The sequence below is a fragment of the Cardiocondyla obscurior genome, unplaced genomic scaffold (genome assembly GCF_019399895.1).
Source record: "Cardiocondyla obscurior isolate alpha-2009 unplaced genomic scaffold, Cobs3.1 scaffold77_0_77356, whole genome shotgun sequence".
In the NCBI taxonomy this organism is placed as follows: domain Eukaryota; kingdom Metazoa; phylum Arthropoda; class Insecta; order Hymenoptera; family Formicidae; genus Cardiocondyla; species Cardiocondyla obscurior.
The window spans coordinates 36,050-56,121 of record NW_027228819.1 but is presented as its reverse complement, the minus strand read 5'-3'; the positions used below and the strand labels follow the sequence as shown (position 1 = coordinate 56,121).

The 20,072-nt window shown below is 34.4% G+C and overlaps 1 protein-coding gene and 1 long non-coding RNA gene across 4 annotated transcripts; both read left to right on the top strand.

Annotated features, from left to right (window-relative positions):
* The first annotated feature begins 1,889 nt into the window (after positions 1-1,889).
* Positions 1,890-3,342, top strand: LOC139112979 (uncharacterized). 3 transcript variants are annotated; one of them, XR_011547568.1, is made up of 5 exons: positions 1,890-2,601; positions 2,666-2,744; positions 2,818-2,863; positions 2,940-3,124; positions 3,205-3,342. It is a non-coding gene; the product is annotated as an uncharacterized lncRNA (long non-coding RNA). The 3 variants fall into 3 exon arrangements; XR_011547567.1 differs by having other exon boundaries at positions 2,818-3,124; XR_011547566.1 differs by having other exon boundaries at positions 2,666-3,124.
* Positions 3,343-16,627: 13,285 nt separating this feature from the next.
* LOC139112981 (uncharacterized) lies at positions 16,628-17,513 on the top strand. The gene has a single exon (XM_070673896.1). The coding sequence runs from the start codon at positions 16,671-16,673 to the stop codon at positions 17,511-17,513; it is 843 nt and encodes a 280-aa protein (XP_070529997.1). The 5' UTR covers positions 16,628-16,670.
* Positions 17,514-20,072: the final 2,559 nt, after the last annotated feature.

Here is a 20,072-nt window from a genome sequence, read left to right as displayed (position 1 = left end):
CGATGAGTCTTTGTTCCGTTCGTAGTTGGTTATTAGGAGCATTAGTTTAGAAAATGTTGGTGTTACTATTTTGTGTCATTTGTGTCGGTCTCTGATTTTGAACAGTGGTCATAACTCGAGAACTAAAAGAGTTAGAAAGAAAATGTTTAATAGTTTTTAAATGGGAGCTCAAATGTGACAAAATACACGTAACAGAATTTTGAATAATTGGATAGTGTTTTATTTGTTTATAACAATTTGGATAATTAACTAATTAAGAAAGTTTATTTATAGAACCATTTTTATTCCTTTATTCAATTACTTTATAAATAAATTAATAGTTTATTAATATTTTATAATTTAAAAGGTCTTTTATTAACTTTTGTATCTCTTGTTTTTCAGCAAAAAGGTATTCCAGTTCTTCAAATTATCGGAGTTTGTAAAATTCCTATATCTCGGAATCTATGAGGAGTAGAAGAAAGTATAATATATGGATTTGGGGTAATTTTGCAAATGCCGAAGGATGTGCGGAACAGAATTTGAAAATAATGTACTTGTTTAATTTGTTTATAACAAATTTAATAATTAATTAATAAAGAATAACTTTTATAAAAGTTAATTTGAATATTTATTTACTCTTAATACAAATATAATTATAAGTTCTTGAAATGTTGCAAATAAAGGGAGTTCTCTCTGTACGTGTGTTGAAATGTATGTATGTATGGGTAAGAGTAAAAGTTTAAAAATTCGTAGCTGCTAAACTAATAAAAATTAAGAAAAGATATTTAGTATACGTTAATAATTCATAGGGAAGTATGATTTAGCGTTATAAAATTTGCGTGTTAATGGTTATTAAATTTAATTTATTTATAACAATATACTATTAATGCCCACAAAGGTATAAGTCTATATGGGTTTTTTAGATGGAAAATCATAGGGCTCTTCACATCTAAGAGGATATGGCTTGATCTTTAATGGTTTAATAATTATTAAGGATTTTACGCGGCTGATGTATCAGGAGAACATGAGTGGGTAACTTTAAAAATTTATAAGTCCAAAACTAAGGCAGATTAAGAAATGGTTTATAAGGGTTTGTTATTAGTTATTTAAGGCTCTTTAGAACGTATATAACAAAAAGTAAAAATTATTAAATTTTTAATTTTATGTTGGTTGATCGAGAGTCTAAGTTCTATAAGAGAGCTCACGCGGCTAAGTCCATCGTATAGTCTGTGCGGCTAAGTCCATCGTTCATTTTCGCGGCTAAGTCCGTCTCGAAATTCATACTTAGTAATTTTTATAGATGAAAAGACAAGAGTACGCGCGGCTAAGTCCTATGCCTTTACCATTCTCGCGGCTAAGTCTTTGTACGTACATTTATATATATGGTTCGAGGACCGATTGACTCCGGGTATTATTTAAATTAATTAGGTATGCAAGGTGAGTAAAAATTATTATTAGGGTATGGTTTTAAAGGAAAAGGTTCAAGGTTTAATTTAAATTAATCAGCATATTTTTATGATTATTATTTTTAAAAATATTAAGGGTTAAACTTGTGGTCCCGGTAATTACCGTTAGACGCAGATATATATGTATGTACATTGGCACTTACTGGGACTTTTGCCTTATAACGGGTGACTTTTCCTTTAATTCTTTTTATAAATTAGGTTTTTGATTTTATATAGAAAATGTTATAATAAAAGTTATTATAGGTCTTATAGGCTTTTCAAAAAAAATTATAATTAATATTGTTTATGGTTTATTATCAAAAGTTATATATTATAAGTTATATATATATTATTATTTAATAATGGTGTGATTATTTTCATATATTCTGTTTCTATAGAGAGAGACGAATACAGCTATATAATTTTTCTATCAGTTATATTGTTTTTATATTTTATTTTATTTTTATACGATTTGATTTGTGGTTCCTTAGTTTCATAAGAGAAAAGTTGAACTGAGAGATTCAAATTCAGGAAATTTTTATATCTCGGAAACTATTACAGATACCGAAAAAATGGTATATACAAAAGTTTTTGTATTTTTAACAACAAGATTGATAGCCATCACAGTTTTTATATTTTATATATAATTTTAATTGTTTATAACAATTGATATTAAAAAATGTCTTATTATGAAACTGTTATTTTTACGTATGTTGTTACCGTAAGACAGAAGAACATGTTTCTATATATTTTTTATTTATATATCATTGTTATAAGTTTTATTTTCAATAGTTAATAATTGTTCATAAGATTTGTTAGTAGGAGTTGTCACAAAATGTCGGTTTCTTGGGTCTATATGTGTAATTGAGTGTAGTTAGAGTAAATTTAATGGGTCAAGTTATGATTGGTTGGCTCTGGACTTGACTTAAAACGGACTTATTGTAGATGTCGCTTGTGTCTCTTAAAAGATTTGTCGAGTGACTGTACTACAAGTAGTGACAAGTGGTGAAATTTATGAATGCCGGTGTAGTTGGTGTAGTAGAATTATTTTTAATAATATGATTTTTGAAAAATTTTCGCCGGTGGTGAAGTTTTTACCCGTGTTAATAAAACGTCTCCTAGTCGTCGCAGGATGTGACATCTCCCTTCATGGGGAAGTTCGGCCTCCGAACTTTAAGTAAGGTTATGTTTTTGTATATATTTGTTAAAGTATTTTGTTTAATTATTTATATATGTTTCAGGATAGCAGTAGGATCAGTCGATCGCAGAGTTGAATAAAGGATTATATTATTATGGAGTTAGTATAGCTGATTTTCAATGGTATGTAATAATGATTTATTATAGCAAAGTTTTAATTGTATTTTACAAAGTCTAACTACTTTATATGTTTCAGGGTATTTAATAAAGCGTACAATGTTCCCCTTATACCAAATTACTAGGTATGTATGTTCTATATGTATGTATTTAAAGTATATAAATTTAATGTATTCTTAATTATGATATTTTCTATTCTAGGTTGAACATTTTGGAGGTGGCTCTTTGTGGAACAATTTCATTTTTCCATCACCAGTATTAGATAAGTATATAGTATTTAAATTCTATTAAGCTTGGATTAAGGTTAGGAGTTATTGTATTTATTAATGCTTTTTTTTTTGTTTTATTGTAGGTTTATTAGTGGAATAGCTTGGTTGATTAATAAGGTATGTTATAAATGTATAGCAGTTATATAAATGTTATTTTTATTTACTTTATAATATATATATATTTCTATCTATTTTAGTATATCCCATCACCAAGATGAACGCATACGCTGCTACTACTACTACAACTATAACAACTTTTTAATGTTATATTAGTGATAATGTATATATAATACTATAAAATACATTTGTTTTTATAATATAAGCGTGTTTAATTAATATAATAAGCCTTGGCCAGTTAATTGACCATTTGTAATATTGTTATATAAAGATAGGTTTTTTTTTTTATATTATATGGTGTTATATATTTTTTTTTTTTTTAGGATTAATAGCATATACTTATAATTAAGGATTAATAGGTTTTATAATTCTCATACGTTTGTAATTGTATTTTAAGTTGGAACATTTTGTTGTGAAATGATTAAGTCGCAAATCAAATGATAAATCATTCGTTCGATTCCGTAATAATGTTGAATTACATAAGTACGACAAGTGTAACAATCGATCGCTCGTCGCGTTTGAATAATCAATCGGTAGCATCTACCACAGTGCATAGTAGTATGTTGTAAATTTCGTGAGATTGCATGAAATTGTCGGAAAGTTGTGTTTGGTCTGTCAGGAGCGCAAAATATATGCTCTGCAGTAGCGCACTGCGGGCACATCACCATATAATTTTCGACTTGTATATACCAAGCCGAATGACAGACTAAATTGTATGCCGGCATCGCGTTAAAATGTAAATAATCTCTATAATACGGGGGTACCTGCACGTGCGTCGGCTGTGGCAGTGGCGGGGATCCCTGAGGAACTCTTGTGGTGTGATCCCGGTCCCTCACATGCTCCATATAGGTTGGCCTGTCGTTTATGTAATCGTCCCGAGGGGAGTCCGGTGCCCGCGTTGTCTGCGTAGCAATCGATGGTTCCGGGGATGGTTCCCTCGGTCGCACCGGGGACGCTATCCCAACAGGGCGCATCGCGATGTATCCCTCGTTGTCATAGTTTGTCTGCGTGCTCACATTGTCTTCCTGTTCCGTATCCGGAAGCCTCCTTATCTCATCGAGTATTTCTCGAATGAGCTCTGGTGTCCGGGATCGTTGCACTACCGGTTCTTCGTACTGATAAGCACTTGGGGCGTCAGGCTGTCTGGCCGGTGAATGAAATACGTACGGGTCCGTTGGCCCGACGTCTGATTCTTGATGCGATGACATAATGGGTTGATTCCTGGGTCGGATACTTCTTCGGATCCTATCCGTTATTCTTCTCCAGTGTCGGCTCGCTTCTTGGCGATTCATATAAAAATTTCCTAAAAGTGACGGAACCAAAGGATTAGTCTTAATTTTAAATCTTATTTGCTTCAGTCACTTACTGCTTCCGGTAAAATAAAATATATATATTTTTTTTTATTTATAACTTTGATTCGACCGTCGTGGCTTCAGCACTCTTTTGGTTCGACTGTTCCTGGGGGATCTCAGGGTTTAGGTTTATATAGCTAGCTGCGGGGTGTGGTGTCGGTCTTTCAGTTCTTCCCCTGCGGCAAAATTCTAGGAAAAGACGGTTCAGGGTCTTGCCCACACATGGGGTCCGACAGGTCAAGGAGAAGATAAAGATTATGATTCCTAGTACTCCAATGCTGCAGGCGACGGTGCTGTAGGCAGTAGTTTTCCATTCTTGAATTTTTCTTTCTCTAAGTTGTTGAGCTTTTTGAATAATATCATTAAGCGTTGCTTCTATATTGCTATGATCTGACACCCATATTTCATCTGTAGTTTCCGTTAAATTAATATTAAATTTTTCACGCGTTGGTTCATACAATTGCAGAATGCTGAGGTTGCTAGATGGTGTGTAATGATGTAGAAATTTAGTTGCTTGAGTAGACGGGTGACTCATCGTGGCGGTTTTTGCTTTAATTTTGCAACCTGGTTGTATTGTTATTGTTCCACAGTTTTCAATAATTGCATGGTCTCTAAAACCGGCGCATTCAATTCGTATTTCTTCTTCTCCCTTGGCACTAAAAATCCAATTTCCTGGAGTATCAAGAACTTTCCAGTATGTCTCTTGTAATTCCTGCAATATTATGTTACATTGATTTAATATTAATTTTCTATTAAGCATCAAGTTGATGTTGCAGCTGGGCGTCTGTCTTATCTTTCTTAAAGGAGATGTAGCGGGGCATATTAAAGTAGAACTCGTGGTTGAACATTTTTCCAAGTCTTCTTTTTCTAACTCATAGTAGCTATCAGAGTCTTCGTTTATTGCAATATATTCTGTATTCGGTTTTATTGTAGCATATTTGTCTCCATCCAGATTTTGTTTTGCCGGTAATGGTACGGCTTTATATAATTTATATTTCCCTGGGCTTATTAATGGTATATGTAATGCGTAGATTAATCGGTTTTTAATATATGCAATTTGTAAATTTGATATTTTAATTAATCGATCCATTCCTTCTTCATTTATTGCTACGGGAAATTCTTCGTGTGGAACTCGTTCCCTGATTGCCTTAGAATTTTGTATTAATTGTTGTGGAGGTATTATTCGAGGATGTATTAATCCTTGTTTTCCAAAAAGTATTCCATCAATAAGAGTATTTATATTTAATTCATGTTCTAAAATTGCGTCATTAATATTTACAACTGCTTGATGAAAATATTCATTAATTTCAATTTTTGCATATTCATTTGTAAGATTTAATATTCTTTCACTTATGCGGCGGTTCATCGCAATCATTTGTTGTTTAATTTTCGAAGTCACGTTCTGTAATTCTCCGAACCTCGTCTTGATTGCTATCGTTTGGTTTATGAATAGGGCAGCAAGATCATCAGTTTTACTTTCTATATGTTTCAATGCTTCATTTATATGATTGGCATCTTCCAACGTCATTGTGCCAAATAATATTTTACTAATTTCTCCAATAAATTCTAACGGAGCTCTTCGCGATCTTGATTTCTTTAACAGTTCGCCTATGCGATTTTGATATTGTCTTACTTTATCTAGTTTTGCTTCGGCTAGCAGCAATGATTTCTGGGATTGGCATATTTTTGAAATGTTATTACATTGCCAAATAACCATTTTTAATTCTCTCTGGAGTCCTATAGCTGCATCAGCGATTCCGTTTAGATCAATGTATGTGATCATTTTCCAAGAAGTTTCGTAGGTACGCAAGTCGCCGATGGATTCGTAGAACACTCCAGGGTTATCCTTGAGAGTCGTTATCATGTATCTTTCCTGCGTCATCCCAGACCTGTAATGCGAGCTAGTTTAATTCTGTCCATATGTACTGTCTTGGTTTGATTTCGTTTAGTTAATATTTTAATATTATTGTTTGGTAGTATTTCTATAACTTCAAATGGTCCTTGATATTCATCATCAAATTTACCTCTCTTTTTTCCTCTTAATAAATATACAAAATTTCCTACTTGATAATTTTGTATTTTCTTTTCTTTTATTCTTTTATCATAGTAATGTTTGTATCGTGTTTTTGCGTTTCCTAGATTTTGTATTGCAAGCTGTCTCAAGTCACTTAGTTTGTCAATTAATTCAGCTATGTAATCATTATATGTTTCTAGTGTGTCATCTGTTTTAAATTCAGATGGTAGTCGTGCATTCCTGCCGTACACTAATTCATAAGGAGTAAATTTAGTTCCTTCATGCACACTTGTATTGTAAGAAAACATTGCATGTTCAAGCCAGTTATCCCAATCTTTTTCATTAGCAATATAATGTTTTAAATATTCTACTAAGACATGATGACTTCGTTCCAACGAGCCATTTGATTGAGGGTGAAAGGCTGTTGTACAATATTGTTTAATCCTGAAATATTTTGCAAATTGTTTCATCATGGAGCTAGTGAAATTTGATCCTTGATCCGTCAAAATAGCTTTAGGGCTTCCAAATTGGCAGATAAATCTTCGAGTAAATGCCTTTGCAATTTCTTCTGAGTTTGTTAAGATGAGTGGTACAGCAAGAGAATATTTTGTTAATTGATCTTGAATTGTTAGAATAAATTCATTTCCATTATCAGTTATGGGTAATGGTCCTACTATATCCATAGCTACTTTATCAAAAGCGTTCATTGGTGTGTCGGTAATTACCATAGGCTGCTTATTCTTTACCCGCACCAATTTCTTTTTCTGGCAGCTGTTACATGATTGAATAAAGTTCTCTACTTGTGTCTTCATATTATCCCAATAATATTTATGACGAATACGTGAGACTGTTTTTGCAATTCCCTTGTGTCCTCCAACGCTTGATTCATGTGATTCTCGTATAATTCGTAATCTATCTTTGATTTCTGGTACACATATTTGTCCTTTATATACCGTAATTTGAATTTCTGTATTTAAAAATGTTAATCTTATAATGTTACGAATTTTAAACCATGGGATATTTAAGCTGCTTTGGCTTTGAGATATTGCTGCGTAAAGAACATTTTGCGCTAGCATTATACTTCTCAATTCTTTAAATCCGTTATTTATATCTCTTTCTTTAATGTCGTTGTTTAATTCATCTTTCACTATGATGCCAAAAGTCTTTCGATTACTTTTTTGTTGTGTTAAGACGTGTCCGAGAACGCCTTTAAAATTATTTGGTTTATAACATATTTTTCTTTTAATTAATTCTTGTCCTATTTCGTCTATTGGGTTTCCTCTTGTGTCCATGAAATAAATTATGTTATTATTTTTCATCCAAATGTGGTCACGTGAATCCAAAAGATTAACAAACACTGGTACATTTTCTGTAATTCTTGGTTTTTATTTTCTTTAATAGCTTTTCTAACAGGTTTCTTATTTGAATATTTTTTCTTAGACTGTTTCTTAATTTTGATTTTATCTGGGATAGGTTTTGTTGTTTTGCTAACGTTCTTGTTTTCAAGATTTATGGGTTTGGTTTTAGCTTGATAAAACGGTGGCGAAAATATTTTTTCCATTTCTGAACTGCTGCTGGTTTTGTCGGTTGGTGCTTTTATATTACGGTAATTAAATCGTTGCGGCTCCATATCATAGTCCATGTTCTCTTCTACACTTATTTCCATTGCTTCTAGTTCTTTTTTATTAAGCGGAATATTTTCTTCTATTACATTAATGTTATCTATGTCATCTGGCATTTTTTGGATTTTATTTTTAAAATCAATTGATTTTGGTAATGTTCTTTTTAAAGTTGGTGGTTCATGTACATCTGCTTGTACTTGAATATTTGTTTGGACTTGAAAACTATCGCTGGAATCCATTTCCATAGGAATTTGTGTAATTTCATCGAGATTCAAATTTTTATTGTTGATCCGTTTTTTAGGGACACCCGTTGTATAGTCTTCCTTCCTTTTGAGCTTCTTGTGATCGACGCTAGGGGCGGTGTAAACTTCTACTTCAAGTGATGTGGCGCTGTGATCATCTTGACCACGCCCTAAAGGTGCATTCACGGGTGTGGCACTTTCTTTAGGACTGTCGCAACTTTTATTTTCTTCTCCCGAGCTTGAATTTTTAATAATTTTTTTATGTTTCTTACGTTTCCGTTTTCTGCGTAAAGCATAATCAGATGAGCTACTAACATGTTTTCTCTTTTCTCCCTTTAGACAGTTTTTTGAATCGTCAGTTTCATCGTCGGTGTCGTAATAATAAGATTCTGTATCGTCGTCGCTACTGTCCCAAGCTTTTAGAAATTTATCTTTTACAGATTGTTCTTTTCTACTGTCACTGTCATCATATGGAGTTAATTCATGTGGTCTAAGTTTTTGATGAGGAGCAGGATTTCCTGAATCGCTGGTTTCTCGTGCTCTTTTAAAGTAGGATGCGTTATTTTTGTTTCTTGTGTTCTTGCTCAATTGACTTTTCGCTAGAAGATGATAATGCTCGTTTGGCACGTAGCGGATAAACTTTTTGTTCTAATTCGACAGGATTTCGAGACAATGCGTCAGCGTTTTTGTTTTTCTTACCAGGTTTATATTTTATTTGATACTCATACTCGGCTAACTTGAGTCTCCATCGCATAAGTCGTGAAGTTGGATCAGATATGGAATTTAACCATTCCAAGGGTTTGTGATCCATTACTAAAGTAAATTTGCGACCGTAAATATATGGACGAAAATGTTTTACAGCGTATACAAGAGCTAATAATTCTCTTTCAGTAGGAGAGTATCTAGTTTCCGCGTCATTTAACACTCGCGATGCGTATGCTATCGGGAGGTCGTTTCCTATTTTTCCTTGACTTAATATTGCTCCAATTGCAAATCCTGAAGCATCTGTTGTTATGACAAAAGGTTCGTCAAAATTCGGATACTGTAGTATTGGCTCTGAACATAAAGCATTGCGTAGTACGTCAAATGCGTTTTGCTGTTGCTCTTTCCATTCAAAGGCTATAGTTTGCTTTGTCAAGTCTGACAAAGGTTTAGCGATCTTGGAAAAGTTTTCGATAAATCGTCGATAGTATCCGGCAAGTCCAAGAAACTGTTTAATATTTTTCTTGTTTTTGGTATAGGAAAATTTTTACAGCATCAATTTTTTAGGATCTGGTCGTACTCCATTTTCTGTGATTATATGCCCAAGATAAGCGACTTCTCTTTTTAGAAATTCGCATTTGTCTGGCTGCAAAAATAAATTTGCTTCTTCCAGACGTTTCATGAGTCTTTCAAACTTGACTGCGTGTTCGTTAAGAGATCGCGCATAAATTACAATGTCATCGAGATAGACAAACAACTCGATTCCCTGTAATCCAGTCAAAACTTGGTCCATTAATCTCTGAAATGTAGCAGGAGCATTTTTCAATCCAAACGGCATTCGATTATATTCAAAATGTCCATAGGGTGTTGAAAATGCAGTTTTATGTTTGTCCTTTAGATCCATTTCAATTTGATGAAACCCAGATGCTAAATCAAACACAGAAAAATATTTAGCACTTCCAAGCTGATCTAGTATGTCAACGATATTTGGTAGTGGATATGCGTCTCCAATGGTCTTATCATTTAGTGCCCGAAAATCAATTACAAGGCGCCATTTTTTATTTCCCTGAGAGTCATCCTTTTTTGGGACTATCCACAACGGAGAGTTGTATGGCGAACTAGACGGTTCTATAACACCTTTTTCCAACATTGCGTCAACTTGTTTCTGTATTTCCTCTTTATGAATTTGAGGATACCGATATTGCTTGACGTTGATTGGTCGATCATCAGTAGTGAATATTCGGTGTTTGAGAACGCTTGTCGCGCCTAGCGGCTCTTCAGCCAATTGAAATCTTTCCGCATACGTTGTTACTAGACCAATGACGTTGGATTTTTCTTCATCGTTTAAATGATTCAAACGTAATTGTTGTAATATTTTGTTTATACGTGTTTCATGATTTTTATCATTAATACTATCTTGTGTTACGACTTCTTTCTTCTCATGTGCTTCTTCAAACGGATATAACTTTACTGTAGGGACCGCTAATTGTATATCCTCGTCCGATGAATTTATTGCATATAAATATGCAATTCCATGGTGATTAGATACTACGGCGTCACCTAAGTACACCTGTGGTCCTGCGTTCAGTTTAGGAATATATCCGTATTTTGTTTCTGGATTTGCTACTCGAATATAAATCTGTTTTCTTGTTCTAGCTGGAATTGTAACAATTTCATTGTCGTGAAAATAATATGGAGTTCCGTTTACAACTAGACAAGCCCTCGGGTAGTCTATTGTTGCCTTTTGATTTTTAAAGAATTCTGTGCCCAATATTCCATCTTGCTGGATTGGGAAATCGTTGGGAACCACATGAAACAGCACTTCATTACCGAGAATGCGTAATTTAACTACGCCTATGGTGCGAGTGCGTCCCTTTGTTATTCCACTCAGAATGTACACAATTTTTGTATCAATTGGTACCTCTTTAATTAATGAATTCTTCTTAATCAAATTAATATCGGAACCTGTGTCAATCATAAAGTTTCCACGGTTATCAATAATGTCTAGGCTAGGTAAAACGACAGATGGTGGTCTTCCAATTTCGTTGCCTGTGATTCTTACGCTTGCGATTCTGTTGGTGCTTCTTGCGGGCTCACAAGGCGCACTTGGGGCCGTTCGTTCAGCGCTGCGCCTGCTCGCTGACCCCGTTCTTGGTTTCCCGAAAATCCTTGTGGTCTGCGGGTGTTATTCATTTGAATCCCCTGAGTTCTGGGAGCTTCGTTCACTTGATTTCCACGAGCTCTTAGATTATTATTATACTCCCGTTTTCGACATTGTTCAAGGCAGTGACCAGGAGTTTTACAATAACGACAGAATAGTCCTACGTTTTGCGAGTTTGTAAAATTTGGGCGATTTCCGCGATTAATATTTTGAGCATTAAAATTATTAAAGTTTGAATTTCGTGGTAGTACTGTTGGTATTATTTGTCTCATATTTCGATTTGGAATTCTTGGCTGTAAAGCTCTACATTCGGCGCGAACATGACCAGTGTTTTTACAATATGAACAGATTTTAGGTTGCCATTGTACGTGAGAAACTTGCGCGAGAGGATTTATAGTACTGCATGAATATGTATCATGTCCATATCCTAAGCAATTGTTACAGCGAATTGACTGCATAAGTCCTTCCGTTATTTTTACTCGTTGAGCGTGTTCATTATATTCTACTTCCGCTTTTATAGCACTTTCTATCGCATTATTTAACGAAGTCGGATCTCTAGGATAAATTCTCGTATAAATGTCAGTTTTTAATCCGGTTAAGAAATTTCGTACCGCATTATTTTCTGCAGAGCTTATAAATGGCATTACTTGGCTTGGATTTTCTGTTTGATAACAGGATTTTAATTGATGCAATATCATAGATACACGACTGCCATAATCAACTACAGACTCTTCCGGATGCTGTGTTACTTTTGAAAGTTCTCCATGCAATTGTGAGGATGAATAGACAGGTGCAAATCTGGTTCTTAATACTGTCAACAGCGTATCTATGTCATTATATTCTCCGCTTAATGCTACTCTTAGCGCGGGACCCACTAATTTATTTTTTATTATTTGAACAAGTCCATACTCGGCATGAGGAGCTACCATATTTCTGGCATGCATACAGCTAGTGACAAATTGATTGACAGGCATGTTTTTGCCGTCAAACGGGAGAATCGTTTCCCCCGCATCGCGTAGGCTTACGTATGACATTGCTCTACGATTCACGTTATCCTCGTTAACACTCATGCTTCCAATTTGATGAGTTAATGAGTCAATGTTAGCTTCTACAGACATTTCTGTGTTTTAATAAATTATAAAATAAGATGTGCACACTTACATGGAATGTACGGCCAGAAATAAGATGATTATGTAGAATTCCATTTAAATAATTTTGCAGTTCCTTAAGCGTATCCTTTATCTCCGCAATTTCCCTTCGGAAAATTTCTCTTTTTCAGATAACGATAAGATGTCCGTTAATCTGTTTATAAACGAGCTTTTCCACTTAAGGGAATATCTTTAAATCCAAAAATATTTCTCAATTCTTTATGGATTTTTAAAGTACTCCACGGGGATGGTATTTTGTAGTGTATCCCACCGTTGCCACCAAAAATTCTATCCTTACATGTGACGTCCTGAAGTCCGAAGTGGTCTCGAGACCTGGTTCGACCATGTAATGATGAATAATAATAATTAAAGGGTTCTTCTGCGGTTAAGGAGGCTAAAACTCCAAGATAAAGGTCACTTAATGATTCACTGTTGAAGAGTTGATGATTTGTTCCCAGAGTAGATTTATTGTTGAACACAAATTTTTACAATATTTCAATATAATTAGTAAAGTTGGTATTATAGTTTAACGAATTTGTAATATGCGTATTTTTATTTATATCTTGACAGCGATAAAATTGTAGCGCGAGAAAGTTAAAAGTAAAAGGGGTTGAATAATAGTAGAAGTAACTGAAGTAGTGGGCGCGATAAAAGCTGGCTTATGGTTTTCTGAACTGCTTATATACTATTTTAGAACAATGGAAAGGAGTAGTTCTGACCTTGACAATCCTTATTTGGTTACAGAGTTTCAGATTGGTCCACGTAGGTTCAACCTTGGTTCCTTATATGGTAACGAATTTCGCTATTGGCTTGAAAGGCTGGCCTTGGTTCGAGAAAGTGTTTTGTCATGACTCAGAACTATGACTCACAAGTAAGCTCTGTTTTTCTATTATTTTATCTGATGGCCTTTAAACATACTTTACATAAATTGTCTAAGAAATGTCTTAGAGTATGTTTAAAGTATTAATAAATTCAGTCTTAGATCTCTCCATTTTTTCCTTGTGTTAACATAATATTATATATATATATATATTTTATAGTTTAAATTATTGAATGTAAAAGCTATTTTCTTTATGGGACTCAAGGATATATCCTTGAGTCTATTTCTGTATTGAAGGCAGTGAGAGTGCTGGTTAAAATCTACTTTCTACCGCACTAGGTTTTAATACTTGGTTTAGATAGAAACAATTCTTCTATTTTAATCATTAATTAACTAAAGGATATTTATATATTTTATTTTATATATAAAAGAGTTGTTTCTTTACATTATACATATTTTCCAAGTGTTTAACTAAAGCATTTCTTATTTTATATATAATATAGATTTTATATAATAATAATAATTATTATAATTGTTAGAAGTTGTTAAGTTTGTTAATTGTTCTCTACTGTTATTGTTTCTATTACAGGATAGCAGAGATAAGACCAGAGTTGCTATTTATCAACTAATAATAGGATGGTAAGAATTACATGCTTTAGTATATCTATATATATATAGAATAAAAGTTTTAAAAATTCATAAAAGCTAAATTAATAGGAATTAAGAAAAGTTATTTTGCAGGGATTAATGATTCATTATAGTCTTTAACTTCTATTATAAAATTTAAAGAAGGTCAATTGTTAACTTGAAATTGTTTATAACAATTTATTAATTTGTTTATTAATATAAGATTTTTAATTACTCAGTTGTGCGTTATAGCGATGAGTCTTTGTTCCGTTCGTAGTTGGTTATTAGGAGCATTAGTTTAGAAAATGTTGGTGTTACTATTTTGTGTCATTTGTGTCGGTCTCTGATTTTGAACAGTGGTCATAACTCGAGAACTAAAAGAGTTAGAAAGAAAATGTTTAATAGTTTTTTAAATGGGAGCTCAAATGTGACAAAATACACGTAACAGAATTTTGAATAATTGGATAGTGTTTTATTTGTTTATAACAATTTGGATAATTAACTAATTAAGAAAGTTTATTTATAGAACCATTTTTATTCCTTTATTCAATTACTTTATAAATAAATTAATAGTTTATTAATATTTTATAATTTAAAAGGTCTTTTATTAACTTTTGTATCTCTTGTTTTTCAGCAAAAAGGTATTCCAGTTCTTCAAATTATCGGAGTTTGTAAAATTCCTATATCTCGGAATCTATGAGGAGTAGAAGAAAGTATAATATATGGATTTGGGGTAATTTTGCAAATGCCGAAGGATGTACGGAACAGAATTTGAAAATAATGTACTTGTTTAATTTGTTTATAACAAATTTAATAATTAATTAATAAAGAATAACTTTTATAAAAGTTAATTTGAATATTTATTTACTCTTAATACAAATATAATTATAAGTTCTTGAAATGTTGCAAATAAAGGGAGTTCTCTCTGTACGTGTGTTGAAATGTATGTATGTATGGGTAAGAGTAAAAGTTTAAAAATTCGTAGCTGCTAAACTAATAAAAATTAAGAAAAGATATTTAGTATACGTTAATAATTCATAGGGAAGTATGATTTAGCGTTATAAAATTTGCGTGTTAATGGTTATTAAATTTAATTTATTTATAACAATATACTATTAATGCCCACAAAGGTATAAGTCTATATGGGTTTTTTAGATGGAAAATCATAGGGCTCTTCACATCTAAGAGGATATGGCTTGATCTTTAATGGTTTAATAATTATTAAGGATTTTACGCGGCTGATGTATCAGGAGAACATGAGTGGGTAACTTTAAAAATTTATAAGTCCAAAACTAAGGCAGATTAAGAAATGGTTTATAAGGGTTTGTTATTAGTTATTTAAGGCTCTTTAGAACGTATATAACAAAAAGTAAAAATTATTAAATTTTTAATTTTATGTTGGTTGATCGAGAGTCTAAGTTCTATAAGAGAGCTCACGCGGCTAAGTCCATCGTATAGTCTGTGCGGCTAAGTCCATCGTTCATTTTCGCGGCTAAGTCCGTCTCGAAATTCATACTTAGTAATTTTTATAGATGAAAAGACAAGAGTACGCGCGGCTAAGTCCTATGCCTTTACCATTCTCGCGGCTAAGTCTTTGTACGTACATTTATATATATGGTTCGAGGACCGATTGACTCCGGGTATTATTTAAATTAATTAGGTATGCAAGGTGAGTAAAAATTATTATTAGGGTATGGTTTTAAAGGAAAAGGTTCAAGGTTTAATTTAAATTAATCAGCATATTTTTATGATTATTATTTTTAAAAATATTAAGGGTTAAACTTGTGGTCCCGGTAATTACCGTTAGACGCAGATATATATGTATGTACATTGGCACTTACTGGGACTTTTGCCTTATAACGGGTGACTTTTCCTTTAATTCTTTTTATAAATTAGGTTTTTGATTTTATATAGAAAATGTTATAATAAAAGTTATTATAGGTCTTATAGGCTTTTCAAAAAAAATTATAATTAATATTGTTTATGGTTTATTATCAAAAGTTATATATTATAAGTTATATATATATTATTATTTAATAATGGTGTGATTATTTTCATATATTCTGTTTCTATAGAGAGAGACGAATACAGCTATATAATTTTTCTATCAGTTATATTGTTTTTATATTTTATTTTATTTTTATACGATTTGATTTGTGGTTCCTTAGTTTCATAAGAGAAAAGTTGAACTGAGAGATTCAAATTCAGGAAATTTTTATATCTCGGAAACTATTACAGATACCGAAAAAATGGTATATACAAAAGTTTTTGTATTTTTAACAACAAGATTGATAGCCATCACAGTTTTTATATTTTATATATAATTTTAATTGTTTATAACAATTGATATTAAAAAATGTCTTATTATGAAACTGTTATTTTTACGTATGTTGTTACCGTAAGACAGAAGAACATGTTTCTATATATTTTTTATTTATATATCATTGTTATAAGTTTTATTTTCAATAGTTAATAATTGTTCATAAGATTTGTTAGTAGGAGTTGTCACAAAATGTCGGTTTCTTGGGTCTACATGTGTAATTGAGTGTAGTTAGAGTAAATTTAATGGGTCAGGTTATGATTGGTTGGCTCTGGACTTGACTTAAAACGGACTTATTGTAGATGTCGCTTGTGTCTCTTTAAAGATTTGTCGAGTGACTGTACTACAAGTGGTGAAATTTATGAATGCCGGTGTAGTTGGTGTAGTAGAATTATTTTTAATAATATGATTTTTGAAAAATTTTCGCCGGTGGTGAAGTTTTTACCCGTGTTAATAAAACGTCTCCTAGTCGTCGCAGGATGTGACACTAATGAAAGGACCCGGTTATACTGCCGTAACAAGTGGAGAAGTCATCCACATGATTAAATGCATTCCAGTGGAGTGTAAAATTAGACACACCGAAGACTGCTACAACGAGTTGCCAATTACGAGGCACAACGAATCGTTCTTCTTATTACCAAGATCCCGGATAATCACGAGAAAAGGTACAGTTCGTGATTGCCATGGTTTATTACCTGCCATGTACAAAATCGAAAACACTTGGTATAGAGTAGCACCACGACCAATGGAAACTCTTCCGCCTCCAATAATCGAACCACTATCACAACCTAAATGGCATTATACCAGCCCAGCAGGTCTAGCAGCGAGCGGAATCTACTCTACCGACGACCTAGACCGACTCAGGACACACATAATGTTTCCAGTGGAAAAACCAGCAATGATTAACAACATTGCACAAGGCGCGATGGGAAATAAAGTCGCACCTGGATCAATATCTATGATTGGCTTACTGGATGAAGCCACACTTGATCATATTGCTGAAAATACGGGACGACGAATCTGGAAAGGATTCATGTCATTTGGATCAGCCAGTGCAGGAATATTGGCAATCTTCCTAATCATCCGATTTGTAAAACTCTGCATGGATACCATTATTCATGGTTACGCTCTACACACCGTCTACGGATGGAGTCTTCATCTATTGGGAGCCTTGTGGAGTTCAGTCACGCACCTGTTACTACACCTGGAAGGAAAACCAACAAGGGAACGAGAGCCAGATATCCCCAAAGAAGATAAACCCCATTCAACGATAGAAGCTCTTCACCCGCCATCAACCTCCAAAGCTGATTTTCCTGAAGAAAAGGTACCCCACAAGTATACATACGCATCACTGCGTCAATATATAGACGGAAATAATTAAGTATAGTTTTAAGCAAAAACATTGGCACATTGGCCAATCTTTTATTTTAAGGGGGGAGGTGTTACGACCCCACAACACATAGTTAATAAGAAACACTACGCCTAAGAAATTTTTCGCCATTTTACTTGTATGACACTTCTAATCTATTTTAGACCTATAAGAATTAATCTACTTAGACGCATGTGCGTCAATATACCACTTCGTAAACACATTATATAAGAATAGCATTAAGCATAAGATAGTATTGCGTAATCGTATTGCGTACCACATGGACCTGCGTCATCGCCTACGTCATCACCCCCACGCAACAGTCAGCAGAGCAGACGCGTCATCGCCCCACCAACAGTCAGCGGCGGCGCGCGCATTATCCCCACCTGCGTCATCGCCCCATCAAGGGCCAGCGGCGGCGCGCGCATCACCCCCACCGTCAGCCAACGACGATGGAGGGGATCAAACCGAAGGAGGTCCATGCCCGAGCTAGAGAGCTCACTTCGTACCCAGTTCTAAGTCGAGTCACATCTCTCTAAGGAGAGTCCATCCCGCGTGCGGGTCCTTTACTATTTTCTTCTAGTTCGTACTTATATCTTAAACTTTATTCTTGTATAACCAACATTATTGTAACGTAACTTTAGAATATATACTTATTGTTAATTCTACATCGTGTGCTAGATTCAGTGATACCTTACCTTACCATAATCCAACAGTTTCACTATTTGCTATATTTATTAACCTGTGTGATTGAAGATTGATTTCGGTGCAGCCGCACTGCACGTCTTTGAGATTCAGTCTAACAGGTATTCCTGCGTTGGAAGTGGTGCAGCCGCACTGCACGCTTTCTGCCTGGAATCTTTAGTTAACTTATTCATATTCTGTGAAACTACCCATGACAAACTCTAAATCACGACGCGGCGGCCGTAAATATCAAATACGTAAAATCACCGCGTATTATCACGCGCTAAATCGACACTCTTGTGGAACTTCGATCTATCATCTGAAGCCGATTACCTACGTCATAAAGAGGCCTTCCTTGAACGACATCCCGAAGGACGCCCCACGCAGGAGAGCCTACGAAAATCCACCTCAGAAGGAAGTCAAAGACTGCGACGCTGAATTCATAGAAACGCAGAGGAAGCAATCCAAAGCAGCGCAGATGAGATGCCGAGATTGGGTAAGTACCTGCCAACCTCATTTGTAATGTTCGTTTTAAACGGAAATGTGCCCGCCGAGTCAGGCTAATTACTGTAGAGTCAACGAAAGAAACTACGCGTTATTAAATCTAACTGCTACTAGATCAGAGTGGATAGCAAACGCTTGCTGTGTCCATAAAATATACCGACGACATCGCGAAACTCGTGAGCTATATTGTCTCGGTTGTGCACCCTTAATAGACTCTTTCAAATCCAACTTTGTACACGTCGTCGATCATTACCTGTATTTCGGGAACGCTCCTAATACATTAAAGTGTCGCGAGTGTAGAATAAAATTAGAGCTGTCGGAAGCTTACAGGAATTGTGGCGTTTGCCCCTTAGTTCATCGCGATTTTATACGTTATCTTGAATTAAGCGGAGATACAGTATATTTGCTAGGAGAACCAGTAGAAATATTCATCGATCATATAGGGAGTGAATCTCAGTAAAAGAACGTAAATGTGCCCAAATCGACCCCGTCCTCGAATGCCCGTTAGCACAGCTCCTTTGGGATTAACCAGAGCAGTTATCAATTGGTTGCTCCAAGCTAGGTGCGAAATCAGATACCGTCACTTCGAACAAAAGGTTACGCGTCTTCCCTTTTGCCGTAGATGCATGCTTAATTCCGGATACCCGACTTCAGAATTTGACTACGTACCGTCTCATCGCATCCTTATCGGAATACGTAGTGGAGAATACGAATGTAGCAATTGTGGTGTTTTAATAGCAGATTCACATAATATCCGACATTGCCCCTTGTGTATAGAAACGATAGATCGTTTTCTAGATTACCTTGACGAAAATCCGGAAGATCAACCATATTTAGATAGTGAACCGACTATAATTACTATTGTATACCGGAGATTACCAGTGCCAGATGCCTCATAAATTGTAAAATAAATATTTCGTGGTCCGAGCGAGTAAAAGAATCCCTTGATCGGAAGCCGTAACACGCTGAACTTTCTTGATCCCATAAATGCCTAAGACCCGCGGTTCGAAATTGTTTTGAAACATCCGCAATCGCCGGGACGTAACACTGGCACCGGAGCGGAGCACCGCTTGAGCTTATTACGATTGTCTCAAGGTTTGCGCATGGTGTCGGCATTGTTCATTTTCAAAACGAAAGACGTTGAGTTTTGGTCGATAAAATATTTTTTACTATCGGCAACCTAAAATGTGTTTTGTAAAATTCTTGCGAATGTTGGGATTTAGCTTTTAGACAACAAGATAAACACAAATTCCAAATTTGAAAATTACGGCTTATTACCACGCGTTGAATCGACAATCGATCGAAAAACCCAAAAATCATTAATCATCTACAATACCGCCTGACACCAATCAGTGTGGTCCTGAAAAAGCCGAACTTAGACAA